We start from the raw sequence: 21,940 nt of genomic DNA on the forward strand, positions 1-21,940 counted from the left end.
ATGAGGAGTGGGAGAAATTCTTCGTACTTACACAAACTTGCATTGACCTGTAAAGCCCAAGAAAAACTTTAAAGTTTTATCTAGATAGTACTGTTGTCCGGTGGACTTACATCTTATTTCTGTTCAACAGTCTGATAGATGCTGGTGCTGCCATACACAAAGAGGAACACTACTTCATATATGGTGGGAATGCCCACTTATATTTCAGTTTTGGGAGTCAGTAATTCACTTGTGTAAATAGGTGTACTGGGTCCTCGGTCCCGAATATTCCCAAAGTAAAACTTCTCTCAATGATCCCGGGCTCTCTTAAACTTATTAGGAAAGGCCTCCTACATCATTTTCTCACGGCTGCTAGAGCCTTGGTGATCTTGGTAACAAGGATACCTTCCATAAGAGATTGGATTTTGGAACTTGAAAAAATATGGAATTATGGAAATGCTAGTGGCAGAGGATAATGACTGCACAAAACAATGTAAGTTGACATGGTCTGCATGGGACTGGTTTAAGGTATTCCCTCAGATTCAATTACATTTATGCTAAACAGGTTGGTCATAGAATTTATGGTCCTGATGTTGAGAGCTGTCACCTAAATGTTTTTTTTATCTCCTTTTAGAATATTTTCCCTACCTACTCACCCACTTCCCCCCCCCCCCCCCCCCCCCCCCCCCCCCCCCCCCACTCTAGGGCAATTTTGTTGTTTGTTGATTGTTATAATACTGCATATGATGGTTAATAATTATCAATGTCAATAAAGGGTCCAGATTATAAGAGGCTCTAATGTATATACTCACGAGTTAGCGATACTCTTCGCTATTGTTATATTCAATGTTAGGTGTGTTTATATTAGTTTTTTTCTTTTTGTTAATATTGAGGGCAAAGTGATTTGTACTATAGGCACCAGGTTCTGGGCCTGTAATTGGTTTTATCTCAAGATGTTGGATCCTGATGCTATACTGTAAACTATGATTTTTTTTTTTTTTTTTACATACGATTGTTACATGTATTTTTGCGATATGAGGACATTTTATGAAAACGAATAAAGATAAATTAAAAAAAAAAAAAGCTCTGAAAACAAGTTTTGAAGCATGCATTTGATGAGGATATAAGGAAGTCTTTCATAGGTCATTGGATGGGCGAAGACATCGCCTAGGGGTGTATTTATGTGACAGGGCAGAAAGCAAAGTGGGACCAAAGCTGTAGAGGGATTTGAAGGCAAAGCACAGGAGCTTGAATTTGATTCTGGGGTGAAATGGAAACACATGTAGAGAACAACAAAGAGGCAGAATTAGCTTTTTCTTTGAAACAATAACCCAGAAAACATTAAATAAACACTGGGCTTATCATTTTACATTTTTCTAAAGAAAAAGCAAAACAGAAGGCGTTTGTTATTAAACTCTATCCCTCTGATTCTTCATACCACCCATTAGGAGTGCAGTAGGCAGGGAAAGTGTTGTGTAAACTTAAGCTGTTGAACTCTGTAAATGGGAGGACCTACCAAACACAACTAAGTGACATGCAAAAAAAAAAACAAGAGAAAAAAGCAATTTAAGCTTCAACCGTTATGAAAGTATTAAATGTTGATGTGTAAAATGTAATAGTTACTAAAAAAAGTATAACATTTAACTCATTCTTGTTGAAACAAAACAGAATATTCTTTAACCATGTAACTCACTGCCTGTGTTAGACTCACTTTATCAAACTTGCTAAGATTGTTTCTGCTGCGTGAATCCACTTCCTCGAATCCAGTCAGTGCCAACTGCTGCAGGAGCCGGCCAACCTAGAACATAGAAGCGGAAGAAGACCTGAATGACAGGCTTGTTAAGAGATAAAAACTCAAACTAGATCCATTCATTCAATTCGCTGTCTACTGCCAAAAACACATCAATACCATTTCTTCTAAAGAATCTTTGATACTATAATGAAGACTATCGCTTATACAATCACAAAAGGCAGCTATGGTCACCAGCGTGTACCACATCAACCCCTTCATTTTGATGAAATATTGAATTAGCAATTTCAGGCAGTACTAACGGGTTCAGATTTGTTGGGGAGCAGAAATTACTATGCACCCAACAGTCCATCTCATTACCAAAATGGGGCCACAGTGTGTAGCCAACTATGCCCCACAGAGTTCAAAGTTAGCTTCATGATTGGGGGAAGGGTTGTTCATGTGACTAAGTTTGCACAACCAGGTTTATTTTTAAACAAAGCTGTCATTCAGTTTTGTTGTGCTCTGCTGGAGTTCAGAAACCAGAACAGCACAGGATACATTTGTAAGAACGGTGTCAATGGGTTTACAGACTTAAGATTGTGGCATCAGCATCAAATCCACTTCTGGGATTATTTAGAACATGTTAACATGCACATTTGACCACTTTATGCAAAAATAAGACCTTTGTACGAGTTTTTTTTTTTTTTTTTTTTTTAAGCAGCCACACTTTTAAAGGAGCCTTTAAACCGTTTCCACTGCCACCATTTGTGATAGTTATCTTTAAAATGAAACCAATTTGAACAAATTGCTCTCAGATTGTTTTTTTTTTTTTTATGGCGATACTCTGCAGGATTCTTCTGCCAAAGAAGATTTTTCTATAACTACTTAAAATATACTATAACTACCTAAAACTACCTAAAGATTTTTCTATAACTACCTAAAAAAAAAAAAAACCAGGCAAAAGCACAAGCTGCCACAAATGTTGGAAGAACCAGGTGTTGGAAAGATGCAACTTCCAAGCACACATGGGAATTTCATCATCCAAGGCTGGCCAATACAATAAACCAGGATCCAGAAAAGGACATAACTTTGCTGGAGCAGTGAACCTTGGGAAGCAAAAATGCCACAATTCACAAGTATGCTGTGCAGGAAATACATCAGTTGTATTTCCTGTACTCAAGCTGTGCATAGTTGAACATTATGGTAGGCGCTTTGGAGAACAAAAGTTAAGTTAGGCTTTTTAGTTTTAACTTCAGGAAAATGTCTTAGGATCTCAAGTTCAGTCCTCATGTTTGTCTACCTTACTTTTATACAAGCATCATTTGTGTGCAAAAATGTAACCTTAACCCTTAAAATCTTACTAATGGTGTAATAAATCATTTAATCCATCAATTTGCAAAGTAATCAGGAGTTTAGGATTTGTACAGTATAGCTTTTTGTTTGCCAACAATCATATATATGGGCTATTCAAATGTGCCTTACCTGCATTAGGTTGAATCTTGCCACTTCATTGATGGGTGCATCTGAGATAATCCCATACTGCTCAGGGTTTACAATTGCAGGGCAGATGAAACAAGTCAGCAGCAGATCAGTGCACATAGATCTCACTTCACCAACATCCAAACCTTCGACACAAGATAGTGTTTTGAACATTTGGGAGACGATCCACCTCAAGCTATGTGGGAAGCAATAGGTGTTGTGTTTTAAATACCCAATAAATTTATTAACAAGCGTTACCAGCTTAGCCTCATTTGATTCAACCATCTCCTGCACCTTCTGCCTAAAACGGTCACTACCCTTCTCCCCAAACAGCTTCTCCTGTTGGACTGGAGAGAACCTTTCGATTAGCTTGCCTGGATCAGTCTCCAGGTGATCCTCATCCTCAACTAACAGCTGCATAATAGGTTCATGTAATGTTGCAGTCAAGAACAGTTTAGCTGAGAAAAGTCCTTCAGAAAAAAGTTTGAAGATGATGCTGAATGCACAAGTCCCTTTCCGAAGCAAACGACGAGGATTATCACTTTCCTTCAGTCCAAACTCTATTAAATACCGTAAAACCTGCAACAGATAGCTCTCATCTTCTTGCATAATGCAGTTGCCATAAAGAGAGGTGAATACTGTGTGTATGACACACTGAGCATTTTCTTGATTTAGCTTTTCCCCAGCCACCAGACATGATGCAACAAGACGTGGATTTTCCCGTAGATGATTAAGAAACTCGCCATATGCAGTCTCCTGAAATCCTAGATGTTTGTAACCATCTACAAACTGGGTATCCTCCAGTAGCTTAGCATGTTGACAGCATTCAGCTGGAGAGGCTTCAGCACTAGGAAGAAAATAGTGAAAAAAAGCTTACCCAAAAGGCAATTACTTGTAACCTAGCAATTGTTAAAAGGCAACTGTTGAATTTAGGGGTTAACTTTATTAACTAGACTGGACATACACTTGAATGTATACTTGATCGAATAATTATGTATGAAAACGTGTCTGTAACAATACATAATTAATGATTTATCATTTATTTGCAGTCAAAACCGCTTTCTTTCGTTTCTCCCCTTTTATTCAGTACACATACTCAAAGAGGGGACTCCGTGAACACCCATTGGAGGTATACTCAACCACCACTCTTTCTCTGTACATTTAGGGGTAAAGTAACTATGCATGAACTGTTACTGACTGATTGGTTAGAACACTATGTGTAATTTGGATAGTTAAACACAACATTTCTTAAAAGCGGGAGTAAACCCAAAAGAAAAGAAAAAAAAAAAAAAGTCACACTTGCCTTAAATCCCACAGAGCAGTCTATCCGTCAGGAGGTTTCTTCGGGCCCGTATTAGGCCCAGCACAGAGGGAACGCCAGGCAAAGACATCTCCACACTGCGCAGGCGCGAGATCGGGTGATGTAGATTGGGAAATAACTTGCTGATCTCACTCCGCATGCGTGAGATCGGCATTTTTTTTCTCTATTGATGAAAAGGCTCCTTTTCATGCTAAGGCATGCGTAGAAGGAGCAGTCAAAAGCCTCTCGGGATGTGTGACATAGGAATCCCGGGAAGCTCTGCGCTCCCATTCATTCCTGATCGCATAGGTGATCGAGAATTAAGGGGGTGGTGCTGCACCCCTTTTTAAAAAAACCACAACATCAAAACAAAATTTTTACTTTAAAAAAAAGGGTTATCTACATGAGTTGTCTAGAGATTGGTTGGTATAGATACGGACAATGTTTAAACATACTTCATGGTATTTAGAAAAAAAAAAATTCTGGACATTGTGTTTTTTGTGATTAAAAGATTAAAGGTTTTTCAGAATTTTATTGATATAGGGGTAAAAAGTATTATGTTATAATGAAATATGTTATGAATTCACATGTAAAAAAGGCATGTTGGATAAGGCAGTAGAGCCTAAAAAGAGTGGATGGGTAGCCAGATTATGCGTAGTTATGTGTATTTATATTTTGTTTGAAGTCTGAATAGAAGAGTATTTATATGGTATAATATCATACTGAACTAAACTATATGTATGTTCAGTAATGGTAAAAAAACATTTAAAAAATATGATATGTTAAAAAAGACATCTCAAGGCAATAATGGGATACCTCCTCAGATATCCCTCCTCATCTCTTATTTATAGAAAGACACAAATTAGTTCTTGAATAGTATAACTAAACTGTACTTCTGGCACCACTATCGTGTATAATGTAAATGGCTATTGATTGGCAAGAACAGATCAGGGCATACAAACAACAAGGGGCTTAGGTGCTGCCTTTGACATTTAACATTTAGTTAACTTTATTTCTATCAAACCATAAATGCATGGATTGGACAGGTACCTTACTTCACAAATGGCTATGCGTAAGAATTAAAACACTTGTGCTGATTACGAGCTAGTGCCTAATATTTGTGCAGAATAACTGCAGGGGTGGATTGGTTGTAAGGCTTGGAATGGATACTCATAGAAATGAACAAGTATGAGTGACTTCTACTAAACAGATATAGGGAGACCACTCCTTAAACTTTGTGCTTTTTACAAAATGTGAGCAATAACTTTGATGTTCTTTTTATAAGGAAAGGTTTTATCAAGCCACTGAACAATTAAATAAATTTATGTGACAGGATTCATACTGCATTGCATCAGTCATACTAAAATGTACTGCTGCCTGGACCTCAAAGACTAGAGTTGGATGGATACAACCGTTGTATTCAGCATTACTACATACAATCTAATTTGCAGGCATGTGTGCTTGCCATGTAGCAATCAGGAAACATTTTCACACATACAAGCACACAAACACCTAATTTTTGCAGCCTTTCCAAATTCACTGCTGGCCATCCCTGTCCAGCCTGTGGCAGCAGTTGACTGGGCAGATACAAAGTAATACTTCTAGTGGTCCTCCGCAGAATTCCTAGCACATTTTTAGCGAGAACAAGTAGAAAATTGGTAATAGGAATGCGGCTTAAGAACCTCTGTATTCCTGTACTCACTGTGTGCTCCCAAGAGCAGGGTCAGTGCAGACAGAATTTCAGATTTCCCCTGCTGCCAGGAGATGGTAGCATAGGGGGCAATACAGAATCCTGTTATAACCTTCAGGGCTGCAAAAAGCTCATAATCTATTTTAAATAAGGCAAACCTTAATGAAAGTATGGCAGATAGGCTTTATCAGTGACAGGTTATGATGGCAGTGTCTCCGATATAAACCACCAGGTGCAGAGCCATGTAACCTCAGTTTATTGTTTATGCAATGGATGGAAACTCAGCTTCAGCTGAAATGTATTGATCATCAATAGAAGGAGTAACCCAGTTGTTCATTATAGAGGCATGTCAATACAATTTAATTTCCAGTGTGGTAGTGAGGTAGACAATGGGTGCCGAGTGTGAGTACTTGTTGTCAACAAGTGCGAGTACTTGTCATTTTATTTTTAATGCAATATATAATTGCTGTCCTAATTGCAGTTATGAACTGGAGTGGTCAAAGCAACATTAATTGTTTTATATTATGTATGCTTCTTCATAAGGATAGAGTAAGGTTTATCAAGGCAACATCTGGGATAAGTGTCTAATTCCTAGATTAAACCGCTGGCTCAGTGGTGACAAAATCATGTTAAACTCGATGTTTGTGCAGTTATTGGTTTACAAATGTCAGATACTTATCAGCTCCTGCTGCAGTCTTAGGCTAGCTACACACGTGCAATAATTGATGTTAGAAAATGAACGACTAATGACAGATCATTGATTATTTTGTTCAAATATAATCCACTAATAACGTACACACACTAGATACGATCCTTTGAATGATGCAGATGTGACGTGTACCGGAGAAAGTGTACCGCAGAATCATCCATGATGACTGAACGACCGTACACACTATAGATAGTGAATGATTGTTGCCCAAATGAATCTGCCCGGATGGTCGTTCATTTCCAGCGACATTCCTCATTCATTGGCATCGTTGTGCACTTCTTGTTAACGAGTATCAAACTATTGGTCCTTAATTGTTACGTTTCCAGCGCAAATTAATGCACGTGTGTACAAGCCTTAGACTTGCTACAAACTTACAATGCTGCAGGTATAATTGCTAGGGCAGTGGAAATGCTTCCTATTACCTGTGGCAGAGGGATGATATTTCAGCCTAAGCAAAGTTACCTAACTTTAATCCAGTAACTTTTTCAAGTTACAGGTTTGCAGGTATTGGCAGGTTTGTATAGTGAACTATACTGTGTCTGCATATTGTGAAATGTAAGGTAGCTACATATCAAAAGTGTAAATTACAAAAAAAAAAAAAAAAAAAAAGATGATATGTTAAAATGTAGTACCTTGTTAAAATAAGTCTGTCCAAGTTAATTCTCTGCTGCTTGGAAATCCAAGACGTTCTGTAGAGTTTCTCCGCAGTTTTCAAAACATCAGAATTCAGCCTTTGGATTAGCTGCTTTTCTGAGTTAACATATAACCTCTCCTGTTTGAGGTGGCGGGCAAGGGTGTGGATATCCGGCTTCACCATTTTGGGGCGCTCCAAAAACCACCGGACCTATCAAAGAAAAAAAATTGAGATAGCTGACTTGCATACCAGCAAGGTACTAATCACTACACGTACTGCAACAAACAAGGGATTCCAGACCTGTGACTGCAGAATATAACATCATTACCAAGAAAACTGTATAAAAAGCTCAAAAAAGGTTAGCGCTCTGGCCTTTGCAGTGTTAGGTCCCAGGTTTGAATCTTGGCCAGGACTCTATTTGCATGGAGTTTGCAGGTTCTCCCCATTGCGTGGTTTCCTCTGACATCCCAAAAACATGCAGCTAGGTAATTGGCTTTCCCCAATAACAGACCTTAGACTGTATTAAAGTGTAAAGCGCTGCATAATATGTTGGTGCTATATAAATGCTGTATATAAATAATAAAATTAGATTCACAACTGAGCATGAGGTCCACCTTGACTCGAATGAATGAATGCAGTATGTATAGCAAACTTTAACAAAGCATTTGCAAAGCTTTCATTCAACTTTAGGCAGATGTTTTAAAACAACCATTGGTTCCAGTTTGAGGATGGTAAACCTAAGTCTTATAAGGAGTGCAGGCTGTCAATCCAGATAGGCTGCTAGCAGGCTTTTCAAGTAGTTGAATATGTTTTATTATTATTTTTATGGTTTTAACACAGCTGCCTGTAAGCTCTGTAAAAGCTTTGAAGAAAAGAAAGTCAAACTGTTTCAATCTGTTGAATTAATAACCATGTGCAATGCAGTAAAATTGGACTGGCTAATCTTTATCTTCCAATGTAGAGCTCTGCCGTTTTAGGCTTTTTCTACACGGACGTTTTCCTCTGCGTTTAACCTGAGGCTTTTAAAGCCCATGTTGGGCTATTTTACACCAGGCATGTTTATGAGCTTTATCCTAAATGTTGCTTGCAACACTTGAAAGATTAAAATGCTGGATTAAAGCTAGAAAACGTCCAAAAACGCAGGATATTTTGTTTAGAGCTCAGCCATTATATGTGATCAATTAAAAAACAAACCCAGCACTAAGTGGGCCAACTGGTATGCTTTGTTTCTGTTAAAAATACTGCAGAAAGATGACAAAAAAAGTGTCTTTAAATCCTTTTAATATACTCACAAAGCCATTTAGTTTTGCTATAACTTTCTTTTCCTGCTGAATTATATTTGACATTTGTAAAAAAAAAAAAAAAAAAAAAAAAAAAAAAAATTATTATTATGTATCCAATTTACTAGAATTACACACTACAGTATCTTTTTGGAATAAGTAGAATTACTTTACAAAATGAGTCACACAGTATCACCAGCTTTTCAAGATGTTAAATTTGAGGATGTGCATGTCTTTCTCTTTCATATTTTATGATCAGAAATTTTTCTATAGTCACATAAAAGAAAGTTCAAATGTATACAAACAAACCTGCACATTACAATAATATTAATGTTTTTTACTGCAAACCAAAATTTTTAATGTGTGGCTTTCCCTACAGAAGAATCAATCTACGAAATCCTCACTCTGTAGCAGGAAATGCGTTCTTTTATAGACTCACAAAGAATACTTTGTGCAAAGCTCAAGAAGTATTTGAGCTCATTTTCTGCAAATTCCAAAAATAGGGGTGGGCTAAGATTAAATGGCTACTAAACCTAGAATATAAATCTTTTCAGCATGGGAAGTGAACTTTTGATGTTTTTAGATACTGAAAATATAAATAAGACTTTTTGTGGTTTAAATGAATCTATGTACTAAAGTACTAAAGTACTAAAGATAACCACGGGAATTAATAAACGAGTAGTACATACATACATCATTATCACTGCAAGCACATAAACTGCAGACTGCATTATAAAATGTACAGCAAGTCTAAAAACTGTATTGTATTTTTTCCCTTTTTTAATGCTGCACGATACATTAACTACTCAGATCTGTTTCATGTTCCTAAAAGTGGTTATATAGCTAAAAATGAAACCTGTCACTAATACAGTCATTATCGCACGACCCAGATCCTCTCTGACAAAACACAAGAAGCACAAAGGATGTTTCATTAAAGCCGAGTTCCAGGATAAGCAAATATTGTCGTTTTACAAGTGCATGAGTATTTTTGCTTGAGTCTTGGTGTGCTTTGTGTATTTTTTCCAGATCTGTGCAGTAATTTGGAAAATCATCTATGTGTTTCAGAAATTGGGGGGTGTGCTACTAAAAAAAAAAAATGTCCTGCCTAAAATAACATTGAAAAACTTTAGGCGAGTGGCAGCCCTAACTCCTCAGTAACCATCCAAAAACAGCCGGCTGGTAACTGAAAACTGCCAGGTGGTGCACCCAGCTAAAAAGGCCTGGAGAGATCACTGCAATCCCATATAGATAGGTATCCCAACAATCCAAGACAGACTTTAAAAGGAACCACCTAGGGCAACACCTGGTAATTTCAAATGCAGACTTGTTTTTCATGGTGCATATACCAAGGCTGCCATTATGATCCCTGTTCTATTATGGAGTCAGTGGCCTAGAAGCACCAGACAGAAAAATGTCAGGAATTCTTAAGTTTAACAAGTGCCAATTGTCAAGCTTTTTTCTTAATCTCTGAAACCTGGCATTTATGAGTAAGGCTTCGAAAATGTTTTTACTTTTCTTTAAATGAGGCCATGAACTCCTTGACCCTGTGCAACCATAGCTGAATGGAGGGAGTAGCTTACAATCTGATCCAAAACAGATTTATCTAGATGCTACCAAAAATGTTAAACAATACCAATTTTTTTAAATACTTTAGGGAAAATGCATTAGGATGCAGCAAGAAAAGGGCTGGGCCATCCAGTATCTGGCAATCGGTAAATTTTTGTGTGATTATGACCCCCAAATTTTCAAAACTTGTGAACTTCAAATGAAGTATTATTATTGTTACTATTATCATTAGTTGCATTATCTTTGGCATTACTAAAAAAATGCAAAATATTTGTTTGCTTTTTCTCACTCATTATGTTTATTTCATTGGAATCTAAGACCAAACAAGAAATGATAGTCAAAGTCATTAAAAAAACAAAAATAGCAAATGTCCACATTTTTCTGTGGACCACCAAAATATTCTTGTGGACCACTGGTGCTGACCGCTGCACAAAAGAACTTTACAAAACTGTTTGTACACCTTTAAAGCAATGCCAAACTTGAGTATGGGTTTAGTTTCGCCTTAAAGGTAGGTGTACAAACAGAAATGCAAAGTCATCTATCTCTTTTCTACCACTGGCTGCTGCTATCATCTTTATTCTTATCTTTTTTTCTCTTTATGATCTTCGGTCATCTTGATTGGTCATACTGGAATTACTTAACCCTTGCGCAGGGGTGCAAGAATGTTTTCATTTCCAACACGTGCACAGGATTTCTGTGCATTCCTGGCAACCACTGTAGAGCAGTGCATGAACAGCCCAAAAACCAATTGACAGGTTTGGCAGGTAGGAAGTTATTGCAGAAACATTGCCTGTTCCTTTCTGACATTAGGGGAGTAAAAAAAGGGAATGATGATCTAAAGTGGAGTTTTTTGTTTTTTAATCACTCAGAAAATGCTAAATCGACTATTTCTGTGACATTTCAGCTTATATCCCCAGTGACTCATCAACAGACGAATGATAAGGCTGACTGTATGGAAAAAAAAAAAAAAAAAGACTGAAATCAAATGTGCTATGTCATCATACAAATGTCTTTCCTCCTAAAATATGAAGATTATAGTGCTGCATTGTCAGCAGCTTCCACATACTTTCATACTAACACCATATAAAATGCAAAAGTTCAAGTCAAGATCACACCAGCAGCCACTAAAATACAAAATGGCTTATGTGAAAGATTTTTTTACAGCAAACATTTCAGTAACATGGTGAAGATGTAAAATCATAATTTATAGGATATCTGAAAATTAAACTTCGTATTAAATTATTATCATTATACAAGATTTATATAGCGCCAACAAATTACGCAGCTACAAACAGTGACACAGGAGAAGGTGATGACCCTGCCCTGAAGAGCTTACAATCTAGGATGACATGAATTACTGCCTGGCATTTCCATGAAAGAAAACTGGCTGAACTGAAAAGCTATATTAGTATCATTCATTATCTGTGTCCTCCTAAAGATATTTTCCTTCACCTACCTTAGAGATGCAGGTGTATGTTAGAAGAAATCTCCTAAAAGTAAGCAAAATTGGAGTTTTAGACATGTGTCTTCACCGAATAAATTACTCTAAACATTTGTCCAGTGAAAACCCCAAAATTTTGAAATGATGACAATAGTTCCCCAAAAAAACACATCAAAGAGACTTTGAACACGCAATGGCAGTCTCATCCTCATGACACTTTAAAAAAAAATGATAGCTGCCTGGGTGTATCTGGCTACAGTAAGCTGTAAATAAAGGCCCAAACTGTTTGAATTCCTTATTTCCACATTAGTTCAAGGTCAAAATAAACAAACAATGAGAACAATTAAATGCGCAATTGCGCAGAAGCTTCAAGAAATAAAGACCGGTCACTGCTGCTTTATTTGTGTAGGGTAGGGATCCCAAACCCCCAGCCTGACTCGCGGTTCTGGCTGATAAACCCCCCAGCAGGGTCAGCAGGAAGACCCCGCTGGAGGGGGGCACACCGGCTAGAGCCATAGACCATGTCTCCTGTATGGGGCGGTGGGCGGGTTGTGTCTCTGGACTGGCTCAGACCTGCGATCGGAGAATGAGTGGGTTCTGGCATTATGACGTGACTCTGGGGGACGTTTCTTCCATGTTGACACATGACTCCTTGGGCATGTGCGGTCCAGAGTCCGGGCATTTAGTGTTCCAAAAGGTTGGCGACCACTGTTGTAGGGCGTTCAGTCTTGAATAAAACTCAGTTGGATTTTTGGAAGAAGGCTGTAGCAAGTCCCTCAAGAGCTCTGATCTCTGCACGATAATGCCACAGCTACTTTTACAAGGTTTTAAAAGCCATTTGGCATACAGAAAATTAATTTGCAGTTATTGATAAAATGATTATATAAATATAACTATATTCCCATGCTCATTAAATGTGTGTTGCTGGCAGAGCATAAAACATTTGCACAGAAACAAAAATTGTGCCGGGGATTGTGGCACATTTATCACTAATCAGATAAATATTTAGGATATCAATAGTCAACTGGAAATTAAAGCTTCTGACTGGTTTTCTACTCTTCTATGTAAAGTAAATATGTTGAGTTTAGGTACGCTTAAGCAGGCCTACATGTACGCTGTTGTTTTTAGAAACGAGTAGGAGTAACCAATCACCACACCTAAATACTTTAATTGGAAGGTGTTTGGTGTGCATTTAGCTTTTTATGTTTCAGAAAAGCTGTCACAGTGACATTTGTTTCACTATGTACTGCACACTGTTTTCTCATCAGATAGAACAGCCAAGAACAAAACTTCCTCCACCTGTTTCTAAGCTACACAACTAATGCACAATATACTCTGCACACAATGTATATTAGCACAATATTACAACAAAGTATGTTAAAAATTAAAGATTCCAGGAGTGCCAGTAAAGCTAGCAGCCACTTTGTCCCAGTTCATGTTCAAACAGGTTTACTAATTGACACTGTTGTTGCTTGTAGACCTGATCCTAAAGGAAAGAAAACACTGAAAGGTTTATACCTCCCACTATACAAGCAGCATTTATTGTTTCAGGTTACACAATAGTATTCATTACATATCTATATATACTGATTTTCTTTTTTTGAAGTCACAGGACAGTAGGACAAGATAAGAACTTTGCTGCAATTGAACATTGAGAATATTTACGGCTACATTTCCTGAGGTGGAAACAGGAACAGTCTACCATTCACTCCTTACATATCCACTTAGTCATTTAGGGTGTTTGAATCATAGCAACAAGATCAGGTTCTTCCTATACTTCAACGTTTCTCAAACAAAATACTGTATATAAAAAAGGTATATCCTTTAAAGATCAGTGAATTCATTTTAAATCGAAGACAACTTGCCAAAGTTAAACTATGGGTTGTGTTGTGCTTTAATGATAGGAAATGTTCAGGTGCAATTTTAGGCGGGCTAAAAGCAATGCTTGGTAATGTATTAAATTGTGGTAATGTGTAATTAACTAAAGCAACAACATGTGAATGAGATCTAAAAGAGAAATAAAATTTAAATGAAGGCCCCTTATCTACCATCTTCAGCAAGTAAATCGAAAGCAGTACCTGTGTAGGACACACTGCACGGCCGGCGAGGAAGCGCTAGGACAAAGAGGAATCCTAGGACAACGCAGGACTGGATCACAACAAGGACCAGCGCCATCGAGGAATCTGCCGATGTGTTATTTTTTGTTTTTAGTTTACTTCTGCTTTAATTCTGTTGTTCAGACTGCAACAACAAGTACTTTCCTGCTATTAAATCAGAATATAGTTGATGTAGTTCATGTACTGTGAATAAGTTCTGAAGTTTTTCCTAGTAGGATACAGATAGAAGGAGAATAGTAATTTCTCTGAAAATATTTTTTTTGAAATAAAGATAAGCAATGAAAAAGGATTCTGAGAGCACATTTTGCCACAATTAAATGCTTGGTATGATTTAAATATGTTAGTTTTTCTGTTTTAACATGTCCTTTTCAGTCTAGAATACATTTAACATTTGGCAAGCTGGCTCGGATTTTATCTCGAACCTGAAGGTATACCACTTATAGCAGGATGCCACTTCATCTGGGTTTAGACTCACACATCTACACACAAAGATGTATTCCAGATTGTAGTACAAACATCTCTCATGAACAGAATTTTTTTCTTGATTGATAACCCCTTAAAATTGTAATATAAATAAAATGATTGAATTCAGCCAAATAGCAACATTACTATATATCTCTACTAACTAAATTTTCAATAGCACACGAACTAAATCAAAATTTTGAAGCAGAAATGCCTACTACCAAAAGATGTCCAACTTGTACCGAATGCATACAACTGGTGTAACATTGCTATCCATGTAATAATTACCTATTAGGTACTGCAAATGAAAAGTGCCCCATAGAAAAAATGGCATCTTGCCTTAAAGCAACTTAGTGTGCTTTCCACTGCAAACTATAGGTAATTTTCATTGAATCACGTGTATACCCCCCTCCTACTGGGTGCTACTTCCCCCACCTCCTAGATTGTAAGCTCTTCGGGGAAGGGTCCTCTACTTCTCCTGTGTCACTGTCTGTATCTGTCTGACATTTGCAAACCCTTTTTAGTGTACAGCGTTGCGTAATATGTTGGCGCCATATAAATCCTGTTTATTATTATTATTATTATTGTGACCAGCATGACCAGGTCACATTTACCAGCATTTTAAGGAGCCACAAGTCTGGCATGAGTATATATCTGCTGTGCCAAGTATGTACCTTATGGTTCTTCCTCCCCACACAAACTTGCACTTATTTAAAGCGGAACTAAACTAAAAAAAAGACACTAACCTTTAATCCCGCCGATCCCTCGATGGCACTGGACATTACTTCAATCCGGTTAAACTAACCCTTAAATGCCTATATTTGATCTTGTCAGCTGGTGTAGAACTGTGCACTTGCTCTAGGCTTAACGGAAATGTGGTTTACTTAAATAATTTCATTGTTGGACAGCTTTTTCATATTGGCCTACAAAGAATCAGTGCACATGAGAGAAATAACATGCCAGCTAAGGACAGGCACATGGTTCGTGAGCTGGTTCTCTCACCTATCAAAGGTAAGTACAAGAGGGTAAATTTGGATACAATAAACGGTTTTTATTAATATTAACCCTTTAGTTTTTAGCAATTTTTTTGTCACTACCTAAAAAAAAAAAAAAAAAACAGCTCAGCAGTGTAAAACATTAAAGTGGCTTTAGGCTGAAATACTCTCCGGAACAGAAGTTCTGATGGGGCCAGGCCATTAAGGTTCCTCTGAACGTGTTATCGTGCCAGCCTATGATCCCAGTACTCCTTGAGAGAGTGAATTGTAAATGTTATGTCACATTCTGTGTATGAGCATTGACAAGCACCATCAGAGGAGAGGAGGAAGGATTCATGACATCTAAATCTTCCAAACATACCTACGGCTCCCTATTATGGAGCTTACATAAACCACTGCTTTATTTTAATTAACAAAAAACAAATCAAAAAGCATTTTAACATCACTTTCTCCTCTCTAAGCTCTGATCTCCTTAGCACCTGTGGGCTTTTGCAGATATTCATGGTAATAGCATGAGAACGGACTTAGGCTACATAGGCTACGTACACATGTGCAAAGGTTATCGTCCGATAATTGGCTAAGGGCGTGTGTACAGCGCTCTTCATCCATCATCTGAACGACCCTCCTGGTGGATTCATGGATGACAAACGAGGAACAATTGTAATGAAAGTGAAGGGGAGAGAGCACAGTGAGGTGCTGCTCCATCCTTCTCCCCCCTTCATAGAGCAGGACGGTGCCGTATGTACAGCGATTGTTCATGCATCGTTCAGTCGTTTGTCATTAGAAAGGATTGTGAATTTTTGCGCGTGTGTATGTAGCCGTAATGCTTGGTGTTACACGACAGCCCTAAATGACCACCACAGATGACACCAGGAAAAAAGATTGAAAACTTAGGCAGCAAATGCACTAAAATGCAGACTGTAGACAGTGCAAAGGGAGAGGAGAGGGATGGATGACTACTTCAGTCTAGGACTCCCATCAGGTGCAAACAGAAGAAAAGAAGAGACTCATTGCTGATCTCTAATAGGGACACCTGTACCTGGACCAACCACCCAAAATAAAAATGTTATTTACTCGGAGAGATTTCATCTCACTTCCTCTTGTGCTTTTAAGTCTGGAAATAAATAGAAATCTTCCGGGCAGGACACAGATAGCAACTCAATGTCTTTTTATATTGTGAAGACTAAAGGTGCGTACACACTTTCAATTTTTATCGTTCCAATCGAACGACGAACGATCGATTGGGCAAAAAATCGTTCGTAAAAAAGTAACCAACGATAATAATTGGAAGTGTGTACGTAGCTTAAGGCTAAGACTAAGTACACACGTGCAACAATTGTCATTGAAATTGATATTAACTGATCCTTTCCAACCACAAATGACAGCACGATGCATGAACGAGCACTGTACAGTGCCGTTCTGCTCTAAAGAGAGGAGAGGGGGTGAAGGATGGAGCGGCACCCCGCTGTGCTCTCTCTCGCCTTTCACTTCCATTACAATCGTTTGTCATCCATCATTCATGGATGTGCCAGGATGGTCATTCAGACATCGAGCCCTGTACATGCAAGATTCTCATCCGATTTATTCCCTGAGACGCATATCAAATGAGAACTATTGCACATGTGTACCCAGCCTTAAACAGAAGGCGCTAAGAGCCAGAAAGGTTAGCTGGAATGCCCAAAACTCTCAGGGGAGTAGACAGGTTGGAGATGGTGACCTTGATTTTGGAAGCATCCAGGACACATCTGAAAAAGCAGATGTTAACTCCCAGGTGCACCTAAATCCAAAATGCCCTTTTAAAAGCAAAATTAATCTTTCTCGAGTTTCTTTTATATAGGAGAACCCTTGAAATAACTTTGTTTTTTAGAGAACCCCTACTGTATCCACAGCTCACATGGCAGTCAGTAGGAAGAATGTCTTTCATACTACCGGCAATTGGGTATCACCCAAAATAGATCCTTAACAGTCACTTAAAGCTAACCTATAACCATATTTTTAACATATATAAAGGAGCTAGCCAATCTGTTTTTATATAGTAAAAATGTGTTTTGTTTCATTTTACATTTGGGGAGAACCCCTTCCATCCTTACTCTTGTTAAAGCGTACCTAAACTCAAAATTTGCACTATAAGGTAGACAACCCTTTTATGTAAGGTTTTTAAGTGCAACATGTAAAAAAAAAAAAAAAGAAAAAAGGAAGTGTGCAGCACCGTTCCCTTCATTTTCAATCGCCTAGGCGATTGAGAAGGAATGGGAGCACAGAGCCTCCCAAAACACCTACGTCAAGCATGCCAGGAGGCTCTCGGCTGCTCCTTCTCCGTATGCCCAGGATGCTTGGGAGCCCTTTCGCCAATAGGGAAAGAAATTGGCAATCTCATGCATGTGCAGTGGGATTGGCAAGTTTTTTCCCCATCCACGTCCCCCGATCTCGTGCCTGCATTGGTTGATGTAGGAAGAACCTGCAAGAATAGAGAGAAGAGGGGCACATGGGCCTGAAGACAGACAGACCAGGACGACAAACCCCCCCATGGTTCTGCAGGATTGAAGGTGAGTAGATTTTTTTTTTTTGTTTTGGGTTGTTTTTGGGTTTACTTCCTCTTCAAGGTAAAAAATGAAGTGGGAAACCCACAGCCTCCTGAGATATATACATCACATTTCCAGAAGGCTGCTCCTTCTGTATATGCCCAAGATTTAACATGCATCATAACAGCCTTTCCTAGACTACATACACATGTGCAATAGTTCTCGTCTTAGGGCTAATATCAGATGAGAATGTGGCGTGTGTACAGTGCTAGTTGTTGGAATGACCATCCTGGCGGATCGACAGACAACAATGATTGTAATGAAAGTAGAGGGGGATAGCACATCGGGGTGCTGCTCCATCGTTCTCCCCCTCCCCTTTCCATAGAGCAGAACGGTGCTGTATGTACAGCTCTCATTCATGCATCCTTCCGTCATTTTTCATTGGAAAGGATTGTGAAAGATCCTTTCCAACAATTACTGCAGGTTTGGCCCTATTTACACTTTCAGGAAGATACATCAGCCAATCTCACACCTGCACAGTATGATATGGGGCGATGTGTGAAGAAACCCAAAAAAAGGAGATGGTGGCGCCTGACGCTAAGCACCGCAGAGGAAAGCAAAGCAAGTGCAGGACTTGCTAGGCTTGGTATGTGGATAGCTTGTCACTGGGAAATGCAAGTGATCTAAACTCAACCTTTCTCCTTCACATAGAAGGGTAAACAACCCTTTCAAATAAAGTAAAAATGTTGCTGCACAGCCCCGCCCTGCTCCCACCATAGCGATCAATGGGAGTGCAGAGCCTCCCGGGATATAATCGAACTGCTCCTTCTACACATGCCCCAATCTCAGGCATGCGCAGAAGGGGCATTTTTTCTATTAAAGGGAAAGCGCTGCCAATCTCACGCATGTGCAGTGAGATCTGCTCCCCCCCCTTGACGCCTATAAAGTGCAAGATTGGGATGAAGCAAGAAGACGGAAGATGGCAGCGCCCGGTGCTTCCTGTGCGCCGGGACAACTCGGGACCGGATTGCAGGAAGGACCAGGGATCGAGCCCGATTAACAGGAACTGTAATTTTATTTTTGCTTTTAAATTGCTCAAGGAATCCCTGAATGACAAACACTGCTTTAAAAACTTATTAAAGGGTTAATTAAATAAAATGCCATGCCAGTACAATATATATTACATATCTTCCTTCCAAGTCTGTCCTTTGGGTACAAGCCAGGGAAATTGTCACTGTGTTGAGGCACCCCAGGGGTAAACAATACAAAGTTACCCCCCTAGGGGTGACAAATCCCCAGCACAAGCACAATGCAGCTTGCACAGAGCCCCCTCGGTACATACAATGCATACGGAGCCCATAGCACTTCCATGACACGGCAATTCATAGCAAATACCCCACCAAGCTGAATGTGTGAATCAGCACGCCGACTACCACCCCCGGTGTCCGTGATTCGCCCTCCCCCCGGTACCCCTTTGCTCACACGATTAACTCGGGCCCGTTCTCCGCCCTCTGGTTCCGCCGAACTCCTTGTCAGCCGCAACCTCCAAGACGCGACAGAGTGCGCATGCGTGGGGGCAGAACGGAGAGGACTCATTACGCCTGCGCCGGACAGTCTCCGGGTTTGACCAATAGACTCCTGAGAACTAGCTTCTCTGAGCATGCTCAGTAAGCTGTGTTTGCTGGGAAAATCACACCCCTTGTATACAGCGGAAATCCTGAGAGATATAGTGCGTGACCCGGAAATAGAACTTTGTGTCACTGCCTATGTATATAACGTTCACATTGTTATTTGCTTAGGTTTCCAATTATTAAAATAATAAGGTAGATGGAAAAGCTAGCCATACCTAGCTCCTAAATCACTCAGGGCATAACTATATAAATGTATTAGATTGCAAGCTCTTCGGGACAGGGTCCTCTCCTTCTGTGTCACTGTCTGTATTTGTCTATCATTTGCAACTCCTATAAAATGTACAGCACTGCATTATATGTTGGCGCTAAATAAATCCTGTTTAATAATAAAATATTTATATAAATACCAGCTCTGTCATTTGCAACCCCTATTTAATGTACAGCGCTGCGTCGCATGTTGGTGCTATAAAAATCCTGTTTAATAATAAAATATATTAATACCAGCTCTGTCATTTGCAACTCCTTTTTATTGCACAGCGCTGTGTAATATATTGGCGCTATATAAATCCTATTGATTAATAAAATTATATAAATATTTGGAATTATTCACACATCCGCACTGCTGCGTGGTGCAATAAAGCACAGCATGTTGTTTCCAAATGTCGCCCCAATGTATTAAAGCCGAACCAAAACACCCACCTGTCTATGTTCTTTCACGGACATCACCATCTCCTTCCTTGTTTAGATATTTGGCCATCTTGAATAGCTTGGGCTGGGATGATGTAAATCATGCATAGGAGCAGCATTCAGTCGTAGCAACCGTAGAAGAAGCCGGCATGTGGCAACCAGTGCTGAACTGCGCATGCATGGCTCAGTGTTTTGTTCTTGTTTGTTTTTTTTTTTTGTTTTTTTGCAGTGATCAGGCAAGTGAGTACGTTTTCTTTTGGGGTATTTTTTTTTTTTTTTTGTAGAAGGGACACTGCCTGTCCCATTCTTCAATCAAGCCCTGCCTGATCACACATTTTTAAAGTGAAGCATTAGTTCCGCTTCAAACCAGACCTATCACCACATTTTTACATTAAAGAGTGACTATCCCTTTTATGTAACACAAAAAAAGTTTTTTTTTTTTTCAGGGAGGACCTTTTCTTCTATAGGGCTGAATAGGAAACCTGCAGCCTTCTTAAAATGCATATGTCACATATACCAGGAGGCTTTAGGCTTCCCCTTTCGCCTATGCCTGAGAGCGGGCATGCGTCACAGAGCCGTGGTCACCAACCTTTTGGACCTCAAGGATCACCTAATTTATCATTTTAAATCCGGTTGTGTGTAGCAGAAGTGAGTGCGCAGGTTCAGGTCTAGAATCCAGACCGTGCATGCGCGGGGAGCCGTGTGTCACTCAAAGGGGAAGAAACCCCAGAGTGATGTCATGACACCAGAACCTACCCACTCTTCTATCGCAGGCTCAGATCTGCTTGCTAAACATCCTGGGGGGACAGTATCGCAGGGCTGTGGACACAACAAAAGTTGTGTTTATATGGGGTACAGGGTCAGCAGGGTCAGGAGAAGGAGGAGGGTAATGGAGAGTGAATGAATTAATAGGTTTGTGGAAGGATTCAGGGTTTTTCACCACTAAATCTTTAGTAACTAAAGTGAAAACGGCCAAAAAAAAAAACACTTACCTTCAATCCCGTAGTGCAGTTCAATCCTTCCGGTGTCCTGCATGGGGTCCCGCGTTGTCCCAACATTCAAACTGGAGCCAGGAGCCGCCATATTCTGCTCTTCTTCCTGGTCCTTCATCCTACGTCACCCAACCCAGGTACAAAATCGGTTTACAAAGGTACGCTTTAAGGCAACTTCACTAAAAGCAATCTACCACAATACATCAGAACACACTACCATATATTGTGATCCTCTGTGTCAGAAAAAAATGTGCATGTAAATTTTTTTCTGATGCATTGAAAGCTTAAATATTTAAATTTATTGGAACATATGTTAACATGGCTGGAAGAAAGGAGCATGTGGCAATATGTGAGATTGGAGATATCTCTGATTGGAGAATTGTATTGTTGAAATTAATCAGAAATACCAAGAAAAACACCACACACCTTGAGAAGCTAATTAAGTATTTATAAATCTTCCTCCCTTTGCTCAAAACACAACTCTGTGTATAGAAAGGGTGCAGGAAAGATGAGAGTACCCACCTCACTATCTCTTGTAGAACACTTATGTGTTGGCATTGTAAAGCATGATCATAGAAAGACTTAACCATTGGTGAAAAAGGTGTTTTTGAATGGCATTTCTGAATAAAAAAGAGATTTGAAAATCCTTTAAATTTCTTCTTCTGATGAAGCCAAGCAGGTGTAACACATCAAGAACAGGGAGACTGATATTGACACAAATTTA

The 21,940-nt window shown here is 39.2% G+C and overlaps 1 protein-coding gene across 13 annotated transcripts in view; it reads right to left on the reverse strand.

The window, feature by feature from the left end:
• GAPVD1 (GTPase activating protein and VPS9 domains 1) overlaps nt 1-19,486 on the reverse strand; it is a 55,773-nt gene extending 36,287 nt beyond the window's left edge. For 9 of the 13 annotated variants that reach the window (XM_072430719.1, XM_072430716.1, XM_072430717.1 and 6 more), the window contains exons 1-5: nt 19,389-19,483; nt 11,826-11,859; nt 7,522-7,733; nt 3,194-4,037; nt 1,691-1,777 (exon numbers count right to left, since the gene is read on the reverse strand). In XM_072430719.1, coding sequence (XP_072286820.1) covers nt 1,691-1,777; nt 3,194-4,037; nt 7,522-7,706 — 1,116 coding nt within the window. In that variant the 5' untranslated portion in view covers nt 7,707-7,733; nt 11,826-11,859; nt 19,389-19,483. Of the gene's footprint in view, nt 1-1,690; nt 1,778-3,193; nt 4,038-7,521; nt 7,734-11,825; nt 11,860-13,888; nt 14,744-19,388 lie in introns of those variants that run through there. The other 4 variants (XM_072430721.1, XM_072430720.1, XM_072430710.1 and 1 more) reach the window with 3 other exon arrangements.
• Between the last annotated feature and the right edge of the window lie 2,454 nt (nt 19,487-21,940).

Source organism: Pyxicephalus adspersus, chromosome Z (genome assembly GCF_032062135.1).
Source record: "Pyxicephalus adspersus chromosome Z, UCB_Pads_2.0, whole genome shotgun sequence".
Taxonomy (NCBI): Eukaryota; Metazoa; Chordata; class Amphibia; order Anura; family Pyxicephalidae; genus Pyxicephalus; species Pyxicephalus adspersus.